This window comes from Neophocaena asiaeorientalis, unplaced genomic scaffold, assembly GCF_003031525.2.
Source record: "Neophocaena asiaeorientalis asiaeorientalis breed wild unplaced genomic scaffold, Neophocaena_asiaeorientalis_V1.1 scaffold589, whole genome shotgun sequence".
Lineage (NCBI taxonomy): Eukaryota > Metazoa > Chordata > Mammalia > Artiodactyla > Phocoenidae > Neophocaena > Neophocaena asiaeorientalis.
In genome coordinates, this window is record NW_020172683.1 from 276,331 (window position 1) to 297,194 (window position 20,864).

Sequence of the window (20,864 nt, forward strand, 5' to 3'; positions counted from 1 at the left end):
CTCCAAAGAAGTGCAGTATTGCTGAAAATACCTCAAACAGATGGGGTTTATTGCATTCCACAGCAGTGCAGCTTTTGATCTACCAAATAAGTTTCAGGAGTTCAACCAAGTATTTTTGCACATTAGGGAATGACTGGCTTCCCTGCTCGGTGGCAGATGGTTCTGTTTGTAGTGGCAACAGTGATGTCACAGAGTAGGGGGCCTTAATCCTTAAATATGAGAAACATACAAGTGGAGGACGTGGTGTGGCTTTGCGATTTCTTGTTTCCTTCAATCATTTCCCAATTGTCTACTCTGAGTGAGGCATAACAGTCATGACTGGTGAATTGTAAATTCTCTATAATTCCTCCACCACTCTGTATGGCAGCATTTATATTTAGAAAGTACCTCCACTGAAGAAAAACTAAACTCTTCGAAATTGGTCATGGAGCTGCTCTAATTTCTGTGGGAAGCACTGTTGGATAAGCTAAGAATAAAGTTATGTACAGCTGGACTAACATGGGCATTTTCTGTCTTGTACAAAGGACTGCTGAGTAAATGCATGGGAGTGGTCATCACCATATTAATAAATATTTATGGGGGTCTGTGTCCATCCCTCTTCTCCCCTATTTGTCATTTGCCACAGAGAAAAGTTCAGTTGCAGAGTCTATCCAAAAGGACTTTCTGATGTCCCTAAGAGACTTCATTACGCGATGGTTTCAACCTCCAAGGCAGTCCTTAAAAGCATGAATTATGACTGGGAGAGTCCTGAATTCAGAGGTATAGTGAAGCTCCAGGGTGCTTCACTTTCTACTGTCATTTTTCACCTCTTAAATCATATACTAGAGGGGAGGACCATCTATCTAGATAGCTAAAAAAAAAACCCTTGTGAAAAGTTCTGAGGTATACGACTTAACAAATACGCAAAACTGAATTTGCACCAAATTTATTTCAGGGCATGCACAGATTTGCAAGCTGCTTTTTTCGGATAGCCAGTTAACCAGCAGCTGAGGGTAGGCTTGTGGATTCTCACTTACCCTGACAGCCTCTATGGCTCACTCCTGACTAACTGATGGAGCCTTTGAGGCCAGCCTGTCCACAGGGCAGCAATTTGGTACCCTGAGACAACAGTTGGGGAAATTCTCCCCAGATCTCACTGATAGTTTCCAAAGAAAAGGTAACTACTAAACTGAGAATTACAGCTTCATGGACACATTAATGATAGTCAATCACAATAATAAAGGCTACATAGCATTGAAGGCTTTCATCCAGTTGCAGGCACTGAGCTAGATGTGATGTGCAACAGTATTCATTTAGTCCCATAAAATCACTCAGAGGAAGAGATTATTATTTTGTGTTTAAAAAAAGAATAAACAACTAGAGAGTGAAGTAAGTTGCCTGAGCCACACGGCACATAAATGGAAGGGTCGGGATTCCAACGCGAGTGGATTTGACTTAAAGTCTACTTAACTTCAATGCACACAGAATGTTCCAAAGAATTTGGAATTCATTCATGTTTATATATAAATTAAGTTTTACTGTGAGCTGACAAAACTGTGTCAGAAAAATCAGTCATTTGTTATACCACATTCTTTAGATATTTAATTAAATTTGCACTTATTTGTGTTCACACTTAGAGGAAAAATTTATGTACATGTGTCATAAAATATATTAAAAGTTTTAAAATTATGACTTGCCTAGCTATTGACACACACACACACACACACACACACACACACACACACACACACACACACACACACACACACACACACACACACACACACACACACACACGCTTTTTGATGCTTCTTAATTTTGAGGGGGAAATGGTGTGGAGCAAGAAAGGGAATAAAGTTTTGGGTACAGAGGTTAGTTATAAACTTAGCAGAGGAACTCAGTTTCAGGGGGACTCGGTTTCAGTCCCCACTCCTGTTTCAACTTTCCCCAAATCCTTGAGGGAACATCTCATCAGTAAAAAACAAAACCAGAAAACTATTAATTAATTCAATTAGAAGCATCTTTACTTTGAAACTGTGTAAAATCCTACACACTTATTTAACAATTTTATACTGACTATAATTTCAAGTTAATGGCCAAAGGAAATAGAAATAAAAAATAAAATTCTGCCTAATCCAAATTCAGATTTAAATATATTTAAAAAGTATTCTGGCTGCTCAGAAAGCTCAGGTGATGGTAGAGTGCCAGAGTTGTGGCTCAGAGATGCTATGTCTAAGTTCACTGAGTAAGTCAGTGGCATAATGGGAAACAAAATTCAGGACTCCTCATTTCCATTTTAGGGCCACATACTATTACAATACAATGCTCAGATAAGAAGTCTACATTTAGCATTAGATCCAGAAAGTTTAAGGGAATGAAGGTAATTAGAAAATGCACATGGGAATATAGTTGGGTTGTTGTACTTTATATAGCTATCCACTATAGTTTTTTTAAATCACACCGTAGAGTGGTTATTTATTTGCATCTCTCTCTTCCACTAGACTTGGAACTCCTATAAAGTAAGAATTGCTTCCTTTTTAATCTTTGAATCTTTAGAGTCCATCATAATAGTGATAGATGAAGGTAAGGAAGGAGGTGGGAGAAGACGGTGGAAGGGAAGGAAAGAAAGAAGAAAAATTTGTAGAAAACTCCAAGAGAAATGACCTAAGAGACAGAAGGAACAAGGTAGCAGAACACTGTGATATGAGTGACATAAAAACATTCCACCACGTGGACACGACAGAAAAAGATATGATGAGGATAAACATGTTATAAAAAAGTATGCAAACTTAGTTTGGACAAAAAAATTATCCAAAATGTCAATTCATTCACATTTGGGTTATAGCTATTTACCTAACTGAAGCCAAACTTACACAATTTAGAAAAATGACCTATGTAGAATTTTTCCCAGTTAAAATAGAGATGTCTCGTGTAGAGTTAAAATAGAGATGTTTCATGTAGAAAGCAGAACTTTATCTAGACTCATATCCATGTATGACACATAAATGTTTCATTATTAGGGTAGGGATTGACTGATTTGCTGTTGACTCAATGGTTTATTGATACAAAAACAAAAACACCAGAAGTCCTAAAAATTTACTTGGAAAGAGACATCTGTTATTAGGTTACTCTGACTTCTTCATCAAATCTTTCTAAATTAGGAATAACTCTACCTAAAAGTATCGCTTCCCCCAAACCTAAGAGTGTTCACGAAATGCAATGTTTAGATAAGCATTCTACTTAGATTGCTTTCAGTAGTTAGCTTCCATTTAAACATCTGAAAGTCAAGCAATAGTGTAATATAACCTGCAGAACTACATGGTGCATAAGAAATGCAAATATTGTTTATGATGAAAACTGAGAAAAGCGATGCTCATGGCACACTGCCAAGTTTAATTTCCTGTCATGTCTTTGGCATGTAGTAAAAAGCCCCTTTGTCTCCATTTTCCAAGCAATTGTACAAAATGTATGTTAATAAGCAAATAAAAATGATGTGAAAAGAATCAAAAACAGTTTGTGTAGGACAACTCTAGATTTGCTTCAAATTGAGCAGCCTAATAAAAATAAATAGCAAATATCTCATTGAGCATCTTCTTTTGTGTAGAGCTATGGATACATGAAAATTCAGATTTATAAAAAGAGTTCACAGAGGGATGGGTAATTTTGCTTTTCCAAGACAGTTTTTTGCTCACAAGAGATGCATTACATAATATTTTTTAAAATAGCAAACTTGTGTAGTGCATTTAAAATAAGTTTAGTTGACAAAATTATGATGTAAGAAAACATTTTCACAAACATTACAGTTCCTTGGAAGAAAGACACACACACACACACACACACACACACACACACACACACAAACACACTGACATTTTATATAACCAAACGTATTTGGAAGACAAAAAATATCATAAAGTATTTACAATCTCATTGGGCTGTATTATAAATATCCACAATGTTTTAACTCTCTTCTACTTGCTTAAGTAAGTAGTCTGTGACGAAAATAATTATTATTCTCATCGTCATCATTATAAACAAAAATAGAGTGCTTACTTGTGTTTAACCTGTCCAGTGCTTTCCCTGCATTATCTCATTTAATCCTGTCAACCACACTATAGCAGACTCTTGTTATCTCCATTTTAGATGTGGGAATCTTGAAACATAAAAGGGCTAGGAAACCTTCCCAAGATCTCACAGCTTGTATGTGAGCCTCAGGAATTTCAGTCTATGTAGTTTGATGCTAATGCCTGTGATTTAACCCACAGGCTGTGCTGGTTCTCGTAACAATCCAGCCATAACAATCTTTAAAAAATATAAATCTTATCATGTCACTAACTGGCTTGAAACCCTCCAATGGCTTCCCATCTCACCCAGAATAAAACTCAAATGCTGGCCACCTCCTTCAAGGCCTACATAATCTGGCTACTGACCACTTTTGGAAATCATCAACTACTTTTGTTCTCCTTCATTGTGTCTAGACACTCTGACTTTTTTTGCTGCTCTTCTAAGACACTGAGCTGGCTTTGTACTTGCTAGCCCTCTGCCATGAACACTCTCCATCAGACGTTCATAGTATTTATCCCCCGCTTCTTTCAGGAGCCTACTCAAATGTCAACTCTTCAAAGGAGCCTTCCCTAATCACCTTACTAAAATAAAGCTCACTTGCCCCTCATTCTCACTATCTGTCCCTTTAATTTAATTTTTTATAGAACTTATCACTCTAACAATCACACTCTACAATTATACCGTAACCATTCAATTATTTAACGTCTGTTCCTTGGTGGGGCAGGGCCTCACCGTTCACCTCTGCATCACTAGTGCCTGGAAAGGTAGCGGGCAAAAAACACGTGCTCAACAGGCTTTTGTGGAATGAATGAATAAAACATTAAGTATATGTGCATTTTTAATACAGAACGTTTAATATAGAAATTAAACACACTACCGTCAATGGATACGAAAGAGTAATAAGTAATGATTAGAATTAACAACAAAAATAGAAGTGGTACAGAAGATACCTCTGTACTGCATAGCACCTGGAAAGAGCCTGGTTTCACCTCATTTGGAAGGCACAGGGTGTGTCATGGGGGTTCACTGTTTTAGGTGTTAACCAGACAAGTGGAGGTTGAGATAGGGTTAAGAGGTCTACGTGAGAACTAAAATAACAGCAACAAGGAGAATGTTTTGGCACAAATCCTCTATCCTTTACCCCTGGAACTTTGGAACTTTGTTAAATTCCAGTGTAACCTCAGGGATATGGTCAGGTCTGAAAGCCACCCCGAGATGCTTCAATTGTCCCACAATGTGCTCACATCTCAGACTTTCCCTTGAGAAGACTCTATCCCTATTTGGGGCCTAGAAATAACCCAACTTATACATGGTCAGTCCTATAAACTAATCTACAGCCAATCTAAGCACCACAAAGGTCAAGCTGGAGTAAATCCTTAAAGCTCAGTCTCATTGCTTAACTTCTGGGGGGGAACCTGGATAGTACAATTCTCAGGGGTAGCAAGTAAGCAGTGAGAGCCACTCATCTGAAGAGTCTGTTTAATGGTGTGTGTACATATGCTGGGTGGGAATTCTGAAGTTTAAATCCAGACTAGTCTGTGTAATATTACATTTTCCAAAGAACACAAATAGAAGGTCTGTTTATTAACTTGAATGAGAGAACTGTCTCTAAGACCCTTGAAGTATATTAATAAAGATAAGTGGGAATAACTTATCTTTATTAATATAGCAATGGCAATATTTTTTTGTTCTTTTATACATTAACCAGAGTTTAATTTTGGATATAGGTACCACAGACATAATGAAAGGAGGGAGATTTTTATAAAAATAAGTACATTTTAAAGAATATGAAATAGTGTTCTGATTGATGATATATATACTATGACTATATGAAGAATGTTATAACCTGCTTATATGAATACTATAGAATAGTATACTGTAGAACAGCACATAAAGGAAAATAAAATTTTAAATTAAAACAAAGAAACTCTCTTGCTTTGAGATTACATATATTATGTTTTATGGCAAAGTTGGGCATTTTCTTTAAAAATATACTGATAAACTTCTTATAATAGAAATCTAATGGATAAAAAAAATATATAAGCAAAGTAGCAGTTAAAACTATGGCAAATTAATTAAGTCAAACAAGAACTAGCTTTTCCAGCATATAGTATGTAGAATTATGTTTTCTTAAACATGGTTAATAATTTTAAAATAAGAGATATGTCCAACTTACTAAAGATTTATCTGGATAAACCCCAGCTCTTAGTAGAGATGCCTTCCAGCTGTCTACATCCTCCTGTGAATCACATGCCAGCTCGAGAAAGCGATAGTCTTTGTATACATTCCTGGAGTCAAAAGAAAAATCATGCTTTTAGTTTTGAACCAAATTCAAAATGATTTCATATCCCTGCAGATGATGATACAAATGACAGTCCAAATGAAGGGTTCTCTGACAGTCACTGAAGGAAAACAAAAACAATCTATTGCATTTCAAATAATTAGCAAATTCCTATATGTATGTATTATACAATTAAAAAACCCTCCCATTAAAGAATTTAGAGTTATCTGTACTGCTAAGCAATAAGAAGGGAAGGAAATAACAAATGTTCTCAGTATGACACACTGAGTGCCAACTGACAGGGAGTTGTTCTGAGGGGAATGGATTTGCTATTGTCTAGTAATCAGATCAATTTTTGAAACTAATTTACAAATCTAAATGGCTCATAAAACTTTAAAATTATGGCAATAATCTCAAAAAACTAAAATATTATGCTGGATTCAAATCACAAATGCTCATCAATATTGTGAAAAGGAAAGAACATTAACTAATATTTAACAGAGTAAAGTGCCTATGAAGTGCATATTGACAACTGGACAATACTATAATTTTATATTTCCTTTCCTAATAATAAAATAATATACAAGATGTAATAATGCCCATTTAGAATAATTTAGAAACTAGATAAAAGTATAAAAATGGACACAATCAACCATTTTCTACTATTTACAGATAAACCTATTTCTTTATATTCTTTTGTTCTATGCATTTTTTCACAGTTGAGTTTCTCTTTCTCACTCTGTCTCTGTCTATTTTGTGTTCTTTTCACTTACTATTGTATCATGGTCATATACTTATGCTATTACATCTTCATAAACATCAAATTATAATGTTACAATATTCATTAATATAAATGTATGATAATTTACTTGACCTAATATTAGGTAAGTAATTTACTTTATTTGCAATCATAAATAAAGCTCAAATAAATATTTTTATCCATAAGCCTTTGTCTTTCTAATTTAATTTACTACTATTATTTTCTGAGGATAGATTCTTACAGATAGAGTGACAGAATCAAAGTTATAATCATTTTTGAAGACAATGATACACGTTCCAATCATCTTTTCAGAAAAGATAATCCAATTTAGACAGATACTAGCAGTGTACAAGATTAACAATCTTTTTCTCTTCTTTATCTCTTCCAAGGTGTTCTCATCCATGGCTAAGAGTTTCAATTTACACCTAACTCAGATGGCTTACATACATATTTACATCCCCTGTCCAGACCTGCCCGATTCATACTGCTTATTGACTTCTCCACTTGAGTATCTCAAAGGCACTGTGACATGGATGACTGAATTGGTGATTTCCAACTTGATGTTCCCATTTCATGCAGCATCAGTGTAATGCAGATACTTTGGAGGTATCTTAGACATCTTCCACACTCTCATACACCTCCTTACATTTTACCACTTAAAAGTGTACTTCCTGTATATTGACCATCATGTTATTATCATCTCTCTTTTGGGTTATTACAACATCTCTTTAGTCTTGCAGCATCACACGGCCACTTTAAATTTGCTCTCTAATCCTTATTATCTTCTGAAAATGTGAATCAGATATTCACATAAATATACCTGGTTATACCAGTTAAAACCCCTGGTATAAAACACTGCAATACTACATGCTTTTAGGAAAAGACCACACTCACTATGATGGCCTACAAAGTCCTGCACAGTCTGGCCCAACATTACCTTACTCTCTAGCTTCTTTTCATACTCTGTTCTCCCTTGATTTTTTTTTTTTTTTGCGGTACGCGGGCCTCTCACTGCTGTGACCTCTCCCGTTGCGGAGCACAGGCTCCGGACACGCAGGCTCAGCGGCCATGGCTCACGGGCCCAGCGGCTCCGCGGCATGTGGGATCTTCCCAGACCGGGGCACGAGCCCACGTCCTCTGCATCGGCAGACAGACTCTCAACCACTGCGCCACCAGGGAAGCCCTCCCTTGATTTTTAAGCCACACTGGCCTTTTACTTCTTCATATATGCCATGCTTACTCCCGAAGTCTTTGAATATACTGCTCTCTCTGTCTGCAGCTATCTGTCCTTCCCTCATTGCACAGTTAACTCCTGTGCCTTCCCACACTCATGGGACCAGTCCACTTAAAGTACCCAGCAGTTGCACATGTGCCACAATGAACAAAGGAAAATAAAAGGACACCCAAAGAGGTCTAACAGCCAGAGAGACAAAGAATAAAGAAGGCAATCAGAGCAGTCTATCAACAAAAGAGAAAGGTTGGGGGTAGCAAAAGAATAATAAGTATTTGAAGAGGTACAAAAGGGCATTAAAAAAGACTTATAGAACTAAGAAAAATAAGATTTTTAAGTTAATATATTGAGTAGATATGTTGAAGGAAAGGATGATCAATCTTGAGATTAGAATTAGTAGATGTTAAGATCCAGTAGGAGAATTAGAAAAATATAAAGAGAGAAGTGTGGAGGAAAGACCCAGAACATCTAACCTGTAAATAATAGGAGTTCCAGAAAAAGAAAAGGAAGATGGGAGGAGAAAAATAATTATGAAAAAAACCTATTTTTTAAAAAAGAAACGTGGGGTTCCCTGGTGGCGCAGTGGTTGAGAGTCCGCCTACCGATGCAGGGGACACGATGGGTTCATGTCCCGGTCCGGGAAGATCCCACATGCCGTGGAGCCGCTGGGCCCAGATTTTTAGAAAGATCCAAATCTTTACACAAAAGTGCTGTTTCAGATAGAATTGATGAGAAAAATTACCACACACACACACACACACTAGTATAAATCTTGAGCTCTGAGATAAAGAAAAGTCTTCTGTAAAGAAAGAGAAAGTTGCTTACAAAAGAAAAAGAATTAGACTGGCACTGGACTGAACATTCAAAAGGTAGAAGGCAATGAAATAGTATTCATGGATTCTTAAGAGGACTTCAGACTCAGAGTCCCACATCCAGCCAGGTTATCACCAAATACCCAATCTGAGGGAGATGCTAAGGCAGTATTAGGATTATAACAACACTGAATGAACCTGCAGAGAGTGTTCAAGGGTGAAGAAAAACTAAGAGAAGAGAAAACAGTGGTAAGCAACAAAATTTGCCGTATCCATAGAGTCAAATCAAAATAAATAATGATAGATCATCTAAGAATTGCAATATAAGGACTAAATAAGAAGTCTTAAAGAAGAAGAGACACATTGCAACAGAAATTCAAATAGTCTAAAACTCAGGGGAGGGTGGAAAGAAAAAAAGATGCTCACAAGTTCTCCTCCGATGGGTATAGGAGTGAAGAGTAGGGAAGCAAAGGGATCCCAGAGTTCTCATATTGTTGGAAGAAGTGGGCAAGGAGAGAAGTAGGAGAAGAAAGTGTCTTGGGAGAGAAATATTTGATAATTTGCCTCATGGAATAATAGGGTTATATACTGATGAGTGTAAATATTAATAAAATAAAAAGTACAGAACTCCCAAATTAAAAAATAAAAAATAAATAAAATTAATAGCTTCTTGATCAAATCAACAAAAAATTAAGAAAAGAAACAACAAAATAAAATAGGAAATTTTAACGATAGGAATAAAATCAAGTATATTAATTATTAAATTAATAAAAGTGAACTGAATTCTCTCAACTAAACAGCTAATTTAGGTTAAAAAAATAAAACCCAATTATATGTTATTTGCAAAACTAAAGGAACAGGTAAGGATATATCAGACAAACACAAAACAAAGAAATAAAAATTCATGAATGGCAATATTAATATAGGCAAGATAGAATTTAAAAGTACTGAACAGGATAAACAATTTAAAAGCACTAAATAGAACAAATAGAAATATTATATAATGATATAAAGTACAATTTATGAAGACTGGAAAATACTTATAAACCTGTTTGCATCAAATAATATAATAGACAAATAAATGAAGCAAATGTTGCTTAAAAATGTAGGATAAACTTGATATAACTATTGCATATAATTAATTAAAATATAAATATGGAAAGTTTTTAATATGGCATTTTTCAAATTAGATATAGTGGACAAAAAATAAGTAAGCACATAAAAGAAATAAATAGTACAACAGATGAAGTAAATTTAATAGGTTCCTTTATCGCTTAAATAGAAGATAAAGATGTTTTCACCATCAACAAACCATTTACAAAAACCTGTCATATACTTGGATCTGCACACATACATAATATCAGTTTTAAGAAATTAAAAAAAAAGAGAGATTTTATGAATCCCTTTCTTTGGTCACAAAACAAAAAAAAAAGAAAAAATGAATTTCTAAAAAAAAGACTCAAAAAGAAAATAAAAAGCAAGCACACTCCTCGATAATCCTTGTATTACAGAAGAAAACAAAACAAAATTGTAAATTATTTAGAAAGCAATAAAAAATATATAAACACATCATATCCAACCAGTGGAGCACAGCAAAGGCTGTAGGAAAACTTATGGCTTTAAATATGTTCATCATTTAGAGAAAAAATTTAAAAAGTTAATATTCATCTATAGAAAGTATTAAATTAGGATAAAAAAACAAAATAAGCCAAGAAAGGAAATTAACATAGATTAAACCAAAACTAATGAAATAGGAAATATTAAGATAACATAAAGGATAAAGACATCCATGAGTATTTTCCCTTTAGTAATAGATAATAAATTTATAATCCTAATTAGGGGAGAAAACAAAAGTATACAAGATCACAAATGAGAAAGGACAGACTACATACCCACAAATATATAGGAGATTGAGAAAATTACAATCAAATACTTTATGCAATCTTATGCCAAAACTAAGAACCTAGAGGTAATTAATAATATCCTTTAAAAAAAATCAACAAAATTAACTCAGAAAGAGTTGGAAAACCCAAGTTTCTTTTACAAAACACTGCTAGTATTAAGATACTTGCTTAAAAGACTAACACTGACTGCAAGACAAATATACAAAAATCATGGAGGGACCTTGAAGATGGCGGAGGAGTAAGCCATGGAAATCACCTTCCTCCCCACAAATACGTCAGAAATACATCTACATGTGGAACAAGTCCTACAGAACACCTACTGAACGTTGGCAGAAAACCTCAGACCTCCCAAAAGGCAAGAAACTCCCCACGTATCTGGGTAGGGCAAAAGAAAAAAGAAACAACAGAGACAAAAGAATAGGGACAGGACCTGCACCACAGGGAGGGAGCCATGAAGGAGTAAAGGTTTCCACACACTAGGAGGCCCCTTCGCAGGCGGAGACTGCGGGTGGCGGAGCGGGGAGCTTCGGCCGGGAGCCACAGAGGAGAGCGCAGCAACAGGGGTGCGGGGGGCAAAGCGGAGAGATTCCAGCACAGAGGAGTGGTGCCGACCAGCACTCACCAGCCCGAGAGGCTTGTCTGCTCACCCGCCGGGACGAGCCGGGGGCTGGGAGCTGAGGCTTGAAGGGCTTCAGAGGTCAGAATGGCCATCATCAAAAAATCTACAAACAATAAATGCTGGAGAGGGTCTGGAGAAAAGGGAACCCTTTTGCACTGTTGGTGGGAATGTAAATTGATACAGCCACTATGGAGAACAGTATAGAGGTTCCTTAAAAAACTAAAAATAGAATTACCATATGATCCAGCAATCCCACTACTGGGCACATACCCTGAGAAAACCATAATTCAAAGAGTCATTTACCACAATGTTCATTGCAGCTCTATTTACAATAGCCAGGACATGGAAGCATCCTAAGTGTCCTTCAACAGATGAATGGATAAAGAAGATGTGGCACATATATACAATGGAATATTAGCCATAAAAAGAAACGAAATTGAGTTATTTGTAGTGAGGTGGATGGACCTAGAGACTGTCATACAGAGTGAAGTAAGTCAGAAAGAGTAAAACAAATACCGTATGGTAACACATATATATGGAATCTAAAAAAAAAAAATGGTTCTGAAGAACCTAGGGGCAGGACAGGAATAAAGACACAGATGTAGAGAATGGACTTGAGGACACAGGGAGGGGGAAGTGTAAGCTGGGCAGAAGTGAGAGAGTGGCATGGACATATATACACTACCAAATGTGAAATGGATAGCTAGTGGGAAGCAGCCACATAGCACAGGGAGACCAGCTCTGTGCTTTGTGTCCACCTAGAAGGGTGGGATAGGGAGGGTGGGAGGCAGATGCAAGACGGAGAAGATATGGGTATGTATGTATATGTATAGCTGATTCACTTTGTTATACAGCAGAAACTAACACACCATTGTAAAGCAATTATACTCCAATGAAGATGTTAAAAAAAATACAAATCAATGACTTTCCTCAATACTCCCAATAACTTTGAAATGGAAGAAATACTCCATTCACACTAGGAGAAAGGCTATAAAACACATAAAAATAAATTATTTTAAATTAAGAAAATTATAAGATCTTCATAAATGGGAAGGCATATTTGGATGTGTTAATTTGATTACACTATACTGCTAGGTCTTAACTAAGTGAGTAGCACTAGTAGGTATTCAATAAATACTTATTGAATAATGAGTACCATCACACCCTTAAAAATAATGACAATCTGGCTTCCCTGGTGGCGCAGTGGTTGAGAATCTGCCTACCAATGCAGGGGACACGGGTTCGTGCCCCGGTCTGGGAAGATCCCATGTGCCGCAGAGCGGCTAGGCCCGTGAGCCATGGCCGCTAAGCCTGCGTGTCCGGAGCCTGTACTCCGCAATGGGAGAGGTCACAGCAGTGAAAGGCCCGCGTACCGCCAAAAAAAATAAATAAATAAAAATAATGACTATCATCTTTAAAACACCTTTGCAAATTTTATAATTTAAATGATTTTCGGGGTTTCCCTGGTGGCGCAGTGGTTAAGAGTCTGCCTGCCAATGCAGGGGACACGGGTTCGAGCCCTGGTCCGGGAAGATCCCACATGCTGAGGAGCAACTAAACCCATGCGCCACAGCTACTGAGCCCATGTGCTGCAACTACTGAAGCCCACGCACCTAGAGCCCATGCTCCACAACAAGGGAAGCCATCACAATGAGAAGCCTGCGCACCGCAATGACGAGTAGCCCCCGCTCACCACAACTAGAGAAAGCCCGCGCGCAGCAACAAAGACCCAATGCAGCCAAAAATTAATAAGTAAAATAAATAAATTTAAAAAAATGATTCTCCATCAAAGCTTTAATATTTTTGCAAAGGAGGATGAGCATTTTTATATATTTATGGAAATGATGTTCTTTGTTCTGATTTCATTACATACTTTTTGTATATTATTGTAATAATTTCTCATTTTTTATTTGCTTTTGCCTGACATATCTTTGTCTCTTTTACTCTTTTGCTTTTATCCATTTGTTTTAGTTTTTAAAAAGAAATACCTGTTATAAATGCTAACTGTAAAGTAGGCTTTAATTTTCATCCCAATTTGAAAATCACCTCCTACAATTAGGAAAGTTTTAATCATGTTTATTTCTCGCCATTTTGGTTTCTATATTATTTTAGTGGTTTTCAGTTCTACAGGTAAATGACCATCTTAAAGTTTTCCAAATTATTCTTGAATTCATTTTTGTGTATAAAATTCCTGTATATAAACTTTAGGAATAAAATAAGTTTTGGCTTCTTGGGGGATTTAGAAGCTTTTACTTTTCACATTATCTCATGACATTTGCAAATCTGTCTAGAAATATTAACCTAGAATATTATTTCTGAATTATTGTTTTCACATTTCTTTGAGGCTCCTTTTTTACTTTTGTATTCAATTTTGTTACACTTAAGCAATTATTTAGATGGAACTCTACATGTTTAACTTTAATGAAGGTTTATCATCAGGCATTTTCTACCTGGACTTCTCAATTTGTAAATTCTTACTTGGATTCATTTTTTGAGCTGGCTCAAACTAGAGTTAGCTATCTAAATTTCTGGTTGGGGCAGTCTCCACATTTCTCACATTGATTCAGTGAGTAAGTGAAGAAATTTCTTATTGTTTTTTTACTGTTTAGCCCAGTTTTTCTTATTCAGGGTAATGCACGCAATGGTCACTCAAAGGATTTCAATCTAGTTCACTCTGTGAGTCTTGCAAACAGTTGACTGACATTTCCACTTCTCAGTGCTTTTGAGACTTTCCATCTCTGTTGTATATGAGTTTCTGGATATAGCAATGGATGGAGAAGGGCAAAAGAGAAGCTTCTAACTTTTCACCATCTTATAAGAGGTCAGCTTATTTAACCTTCATAGCAACCCTGCAAAGTTGGTTATAGAGCTGTTTTACAGTTGAGGAAGCTGAGATTCAGAGAGATTAGGTGACTTTCCCCAAATCACATAGCTAATTAACGGCACAACCTGGGCCTACCACGTTCCTTGGCATATAGCCTCTGTGAAGCAAATATTAGTTGAATGAACGAACAAAGGAATTAATGAATAAATGAACTATGGAATGAACTTGGACTGTGCTTATTTTTTTTTTTTTTTTTTTTTTTTTTTTGTGGACCTGCATCGGCAGGCAGACTCCCAACCACTGCGCCACCAGGGAAGCCCTGTGCTTATTTTTAAAACCACCTTTTTCATTTTTAACTGGACCCTTAACTTTCTACAGAAAATGTAAGATTTAAAAAGTTTGAAGAGACAAACCATAATAAGTAGAATGAGTAATTTTAATTAAAGTGGGACATATTTAAAGTAAATATATTTTCCTAGTATGAGAGTTTATTGTTGGAAAATTTGAAAGGTCATATCTTTGCTACAGAGCAGAAAGGGTAATGGATTATCTTGATGGAATCAAAATTCATCAGTTTTTAATTTTCTAATTACCTCTCTACAATAGCTTTTAACTACCACGTAGGTTTCCATCTGAGGCATTTCCACTACACAGTATGAGTTTCTTTAAGATGTAAAGGTATGGAGAAGGCAAAGCTGGACAAATGCCATGGGAGCTCTTGGCCAGCTGGAAAGCATGAAAAGTAGAGGGTACAGACTTTCCACACTCTCTAAGCAGATCTGAAGAATTCAGCTTTGGCCCACTCTTACTGACCTTTCTCCAGAGTATTTTCTTTCAGGGGCTCTTCAAATGGAAAATCTTGATTTTTTTCCCTCAAAGGATAGCCAAATTCTTGAGAGGGAAAATAATTATCTGGTTGAAACATTAGAAGAGGGTCAAAGGCTTCTGGTGGCTTTGGCTGCTTCATTTTTACCCATTTTTGAAGCCTCGTCTTAGGCTGTGTCTAGACATCCAAGGAGAGTTGGATACAGGTCTAAAACACTAAACTGAGCTGATTTACTGGAAGTCTCATAAATTCTGTGGATGCAGCTTCCAGGTTCTCACCACATGCCGTAGCTATATAGATAACCCACAGCAATTTGTACTGACTGCATTTTTTGTTGTTGTTTAGTCTATTTCAGCTGCAATCACACAGATATGGGCTTCTGAATGATTTCACTATGAAAACAAGCTGAACTATATGTTTTGCAGTTTGAAAAAATAAAATTCATCTCAGTATTAAAAATGACCATAAGAAATTTTATCCCGTAAGTAAAAGGCTTTTAAGTGTTACACTGTAGAGAACATGACCACATGATGAGCCCATGTTTTGATTATATACATAACTTTCATTCACATCATAAGAATGTCTTTGGGTGTTAAAAATGTGAGGTTTAATTTCTTTGCCTATGACAGTCCTTCAAACAGCTGAGACCAGATATTACGTGTCCCACAAGTCTTCTAGTCCCCGAGCCAACACTTTTGCCAACTTTTCCAAATGTTTCTCATATGAAGAGGTTTCTAGATAACACTGCATCCTTCTTGCATTCTTGTGAATTTGCTGTCTTTTAAATGGATTTTCTGAAAATGAGATGCCAGCAACTGATCACAAATCTCCAGATGCGATATTATTCATATGTAAGGAAGAAGTCTGGTAGAATTTTTGCCTGCTTTCTGGACAGAAAACTTTTACTCATGTAAATTTAAGTAAAACACAGTAGAATATAGTAAAGACCATAAACACCTATTGAAATCCCAGCTATTATTATCATTTATTATCTTATATGACATTGGAGAAGGCAACCTCTTTGAATTTCAGTTTACTCATCTATAAAATGGGGATAATAGCATTATCTATCTCAGGCTTACTATGATAATAAAATAAGGTTATATGCATGAAGAGCTTATTTCACACCATGTCCAGCATTGGCTAAATGTACGAGTAAAATATATAAAGTACAAAAATTATTATTATGCGTTACTTTCACTGCATTTAGGTCCCTTACATTTGATGTCCTATAAAACCAGACCTCTCTTGGACTGAATGCATATAGACTTTTGAAAACATGAGCAAAATTTATACTTAGCATTATTACATTTCATCTGGTTAGTTTTGGCCCATTTACCAGTTTGCTCAGATGTTCTGAATCCAAATTCTGGCACACAGTATATTCACAATTCTTCCTGTTTTGCATTATCTGCATATTTATTACATAACATTCCCATATCATTATCAGAGTCATTGGTAATCATATTATAGACCTAAAACAGAACTCAAAGGATCCCATACCAGAGTTACATGTTCCATTAACTTGTACCCATTGGCTATCAACAATAAGACTTAAGATTTAATCATAAGTCCATCATAAATGGACTATCAAGTTATGTCTATTTCCCCTCACGCATATTTCAAAAGACTATATCAAGGTCTAAGTATATTATATCTACTCCTTCTATTAAAAATTTGGAGTCAGTTTGGTTCAACTCGTTTTTCAAGATTCAGAGAAAGTTCCTATTGATCACTGATATCCTTTCTAAATAATTATAAATATCAATTTCATAATTAATTATAGATGTATATAGCAGGGCATTGATGATAAACTCATCGATCAAATTTCCATTTTGTTTTCCCTTTTGAAAATCTGGACAACAGCCTCCTCTGTGGACTTTTTTTTTTTTACTGATCCACTGATCCTACCACATTCCCACTCATCATCACCCTGCTATGTCTTCACTTCTGTGCACACTCAGTTTAGCACTATAACTACTACCTTGCAAACTTTTGAGTCCCTTTCCTGTCTTTTCCTTCACCATTTTATTTACCTAATAAAACTCCAACTGAATTACTTTCTTACTCAGCTCATATATCCAAGTTGCTAAAGAAACCAAGAGAAAAACTATGCAACTGTGATGACTATACTCACTTCAAATATCAAATGGGCACCTAACTTTTCCAGACTTCCCTACTATAAGTCTTCAATCAATATACTTTCTCACTGTACTAGAGGATTACTTCATACCTTTTTCCCCCTAAATCTCTAATACACCATCTGCCACTCACACTTGACAGATAATTCTGCTTCATACTACACAGGAAAAACAAATACAATCTGATGAGAATTGTATCTTCTTTCCACCAAATCCACCAGACTACCTGCATTAGCAACTACAGGTTCTGCCTTCCTCTTGTACCATGGAAGACCAAACCCTCAACTTATACACTGGGTCCCATGTCTTCTATGTCTTCCTGAACTTCCTGCTATTATTTCTTTTCTCTTCCATGTCAACAATTTCTTCCTTTCTACTATTGGATCACTCATATGGCATACTAGCATGCCCCAAAAGCAACCATCTTAAAACACATACACACACATACTTTCACTTTCACCCCCTAAGAACTGCCTCATTTTTGTTTGCTTTTACAGTGAAATTCCTTGAGTTATCTTGAATCATTTTCTCCATTCTCTCTCCTCTCATTCTTTTGTCAATCCACCCCAGTGAGATTTGTGATCCTGCTACTCTATAGATACTGGTCTTATCAAGTTTATGTGATCTACATTTTGCCACAGAAAATGCTCAATTCCTAGCCTTCATGTGACTTGCCTTCACTGCAGCATCTGACATTGTTGACCACTCCCTCTCTTCAATCACTGTCTTCTCAAGACTTTTGCAATATCACACTCTCCTGCTTTCCACACTTCTACCCTACTGACTGCAGCTTCTTAATCTCTTTTGCTGTCTCCTCTTCCTTTGTTAGACTTTTAAATTCAGGAGTGCCCCAAGCTCCTTCCATGGTCTGTGCTTTCTCCAAGGTGATCTCTGTCTGGTGGACTTAAATACCATTTAAATGCAGATAACTCCAGACCTCTACACTGAACTACAGACTCCCACATCCAAGCCACCATCTTCTCTCATCTGGTTGATTGTTACAGCTTCCTAACTCCTCCTTGACACCTCTCTTGATCCGCTTTCCACAAAGAAGCCACAGTGATCATATATTATATCACCACCCTGTTTAAAATCCTCCAGTGACTTCCCACCATGAGCAGGAAAAAAATTCAAACTTCTTGCCATGAATGATCTACCTTTCCAACCTCGTTTTCCATTTATGTTCTTCCAACTGCAACATAAGTTCATTGATGGAATGCTAAATGTTGATCAATGTATTTCTAGCATTTACATTATATGCTGGGTGCTCAATAATATTTGTCGGCTAACTAACTACTCTTTCAGTCTTTTCTCAGCGTCCAAAATTCTTCAAAGACTATTGACAATGAATCAATGATACCAAGATGTTACATTATTATAAATTGAGAACCAAACCTGTGATTTCAACAATATGAATTTAATAAGCTAGGACAATGAATTATTCTTATATCTTACAGAGAATATTCCTGATTTCATGTACTTGTAATAATAAGAAGCAGTGCAATAAAACTACAAATTATGATAAAAGTTAAGCAGAAAAGAACTATAAAACCACTTAAAGTAACCCCCCACCCTCACCAAATTTTGTGTCAAACAGCAACTTAAAGGTGTAATTACACACTATTTGCTAAATAGACAAAATAATACCACACACCAGATTGAAACTCAGGATTCTATTCAGAGGCAAATTCTATTCAGAGGCAAAATCACAGTCACGTACATCTTATTATTTTTAAAAAAAGAAGCAAAAATACATTGTCAGCATTTAACAAACTGGAAAATGATAAAACTTAGCAGAGCAAAATACAGGATATAATAAATTGGGAACTAATTATGGAAAACTGAATTATCATTGATAAATTTACGAGTCTGTTCTTTGATGAATCAAATAATGAAACAGCTCTGTAATATATAGTAAATAAAAGATGAGAAAAATCAGAAATGAGACATGATTTAACAGGGAGAAGATTAAATTATTTTAAGAGATGCTAAGTATACTTTTATGATAGCAAATTTATAAGTATCAATGATGGGTACAATTTCTAGGAAATTATGAAAAAAGAATCATAAAATCCCAACTGACCAATATCCACAGGATAAACTGGAAAACAAAACTTTTCTTCAAATTAGTTCTGATCTCAGAGAGTTTATAGGTCTTTCCTTCCAAATTTTAAGGGAAAGATTCTTTTATGCAGGGCATCTCAGAAACATTAATAGGCCAATACACACTGTAAATCTCCAAGAAAAGAACATGCTAAGCAGAATTCCCCATTTATTTGACCCTACATTCTTTTTTCCTTGAACTTCTCACAGGGCTAGTGTGTATTTTAAGGACCAAACTTTGGGATATTTCTCTATAAACCAATCTCACCTATGAATAAAGATGTAGAACTCCTAAAAAATATGTTAGGAAATTGAGTGTCATAAAATGTTTAAAAGTATGACCTTGAATAGTCAAAGCAATCTTGAGAAAGAAGAACAAAGCTGGAGGCATCACACTCCCTGATTTCAGACTATAGTACAAAGCTATAGTAATCAAAAACAGTATAGCATTGACATAAAAACAGTCACATAGATCAACAGAACAGAATAGAGAGCCCAGAAATAAACTCATATATACATAGTCAATTAATTTCCAACAAAGGAGCCAAGAATATACATTGGGGAAAGGACAGTCTCTTCAATAAATGGTGTTGAGGAAACTAGACAGTCACATGCAAAAGAATAAATCTGGACCACTATCTTACACCATACACAAAAACAAATATAAAATGAATTAACGACTTCAATTTAAACCTGAAACCATAAAACTCCTAGAAGAAAACATAAGCAGTGATCTCCTTAACATGGGTCTTGGTGATGATTTTTTAGATTTGACACCAAATACAAAGGCAACAAAACTACATCAAACTAAAAAGATTTTGCACAGCAAAGGAAACCATCAACAAAATTAAAAGGCAAACCATCAACAAAATGAAAAGAGAATATATTTGCAAATCATATGTCTGGTAAAGGGTTAATATTCAAACATAAAAAGAATGCACATAACTCAACAACAACAAAAAATCTGATTTTAAAAATGGGCAGAATAGACATTTTTCCAAAGAGATACAGATGGCCAACAGGTACATGAAAAAGTGCTCAATATCACTAATCATCAGAGAAATGCACATCAAAACCATGAGATATCACCTCACACTTGTTAGAATGGCTATTATCAAAAAGACAAGAAAGAAATGTTGGCAAGGATGTGGAGAAAAGGGAACTCTTGTACACGGTTGGTGGGAATGTAAATCGGAACACTCACTATGGAAGAGTATGGAGGTTCCTCAAGAAATTAAAAATAGAACTACAGTACAATCTAGCAATTCGCTTCTGAGTATTTATCCAAAGAAAAGTAAGACATTAAACTCAAAAGACAT

General features: G+C 35.8%; 1 protein-coding gene across 4 annotated transcripts in view; it reads right to left on the reverse strand.

Moving 5' to 3' along the window:
* DNM3 (dynamin 3) overlaps positions 1-20,864 on the reverse strand; it is a 556,874-nt gene that overhangs the window by 94,718 nt on the left and 441,292 nt on the right. For all 4 annotated transcript variants that reach the window (XM_024739835.1, XM_024739837.1, XM_024739836.1 and 1 more), the window contains one exon: positions 6,221-6,332. In XM_024739835.1, coding sequence (XP_024595603.1) covers positions 6,221-6,332 — 112 coding nt within the window. The remainder of the gene's footprint in view (positions 1-6,220; positions 6,333-20,864) is intronic.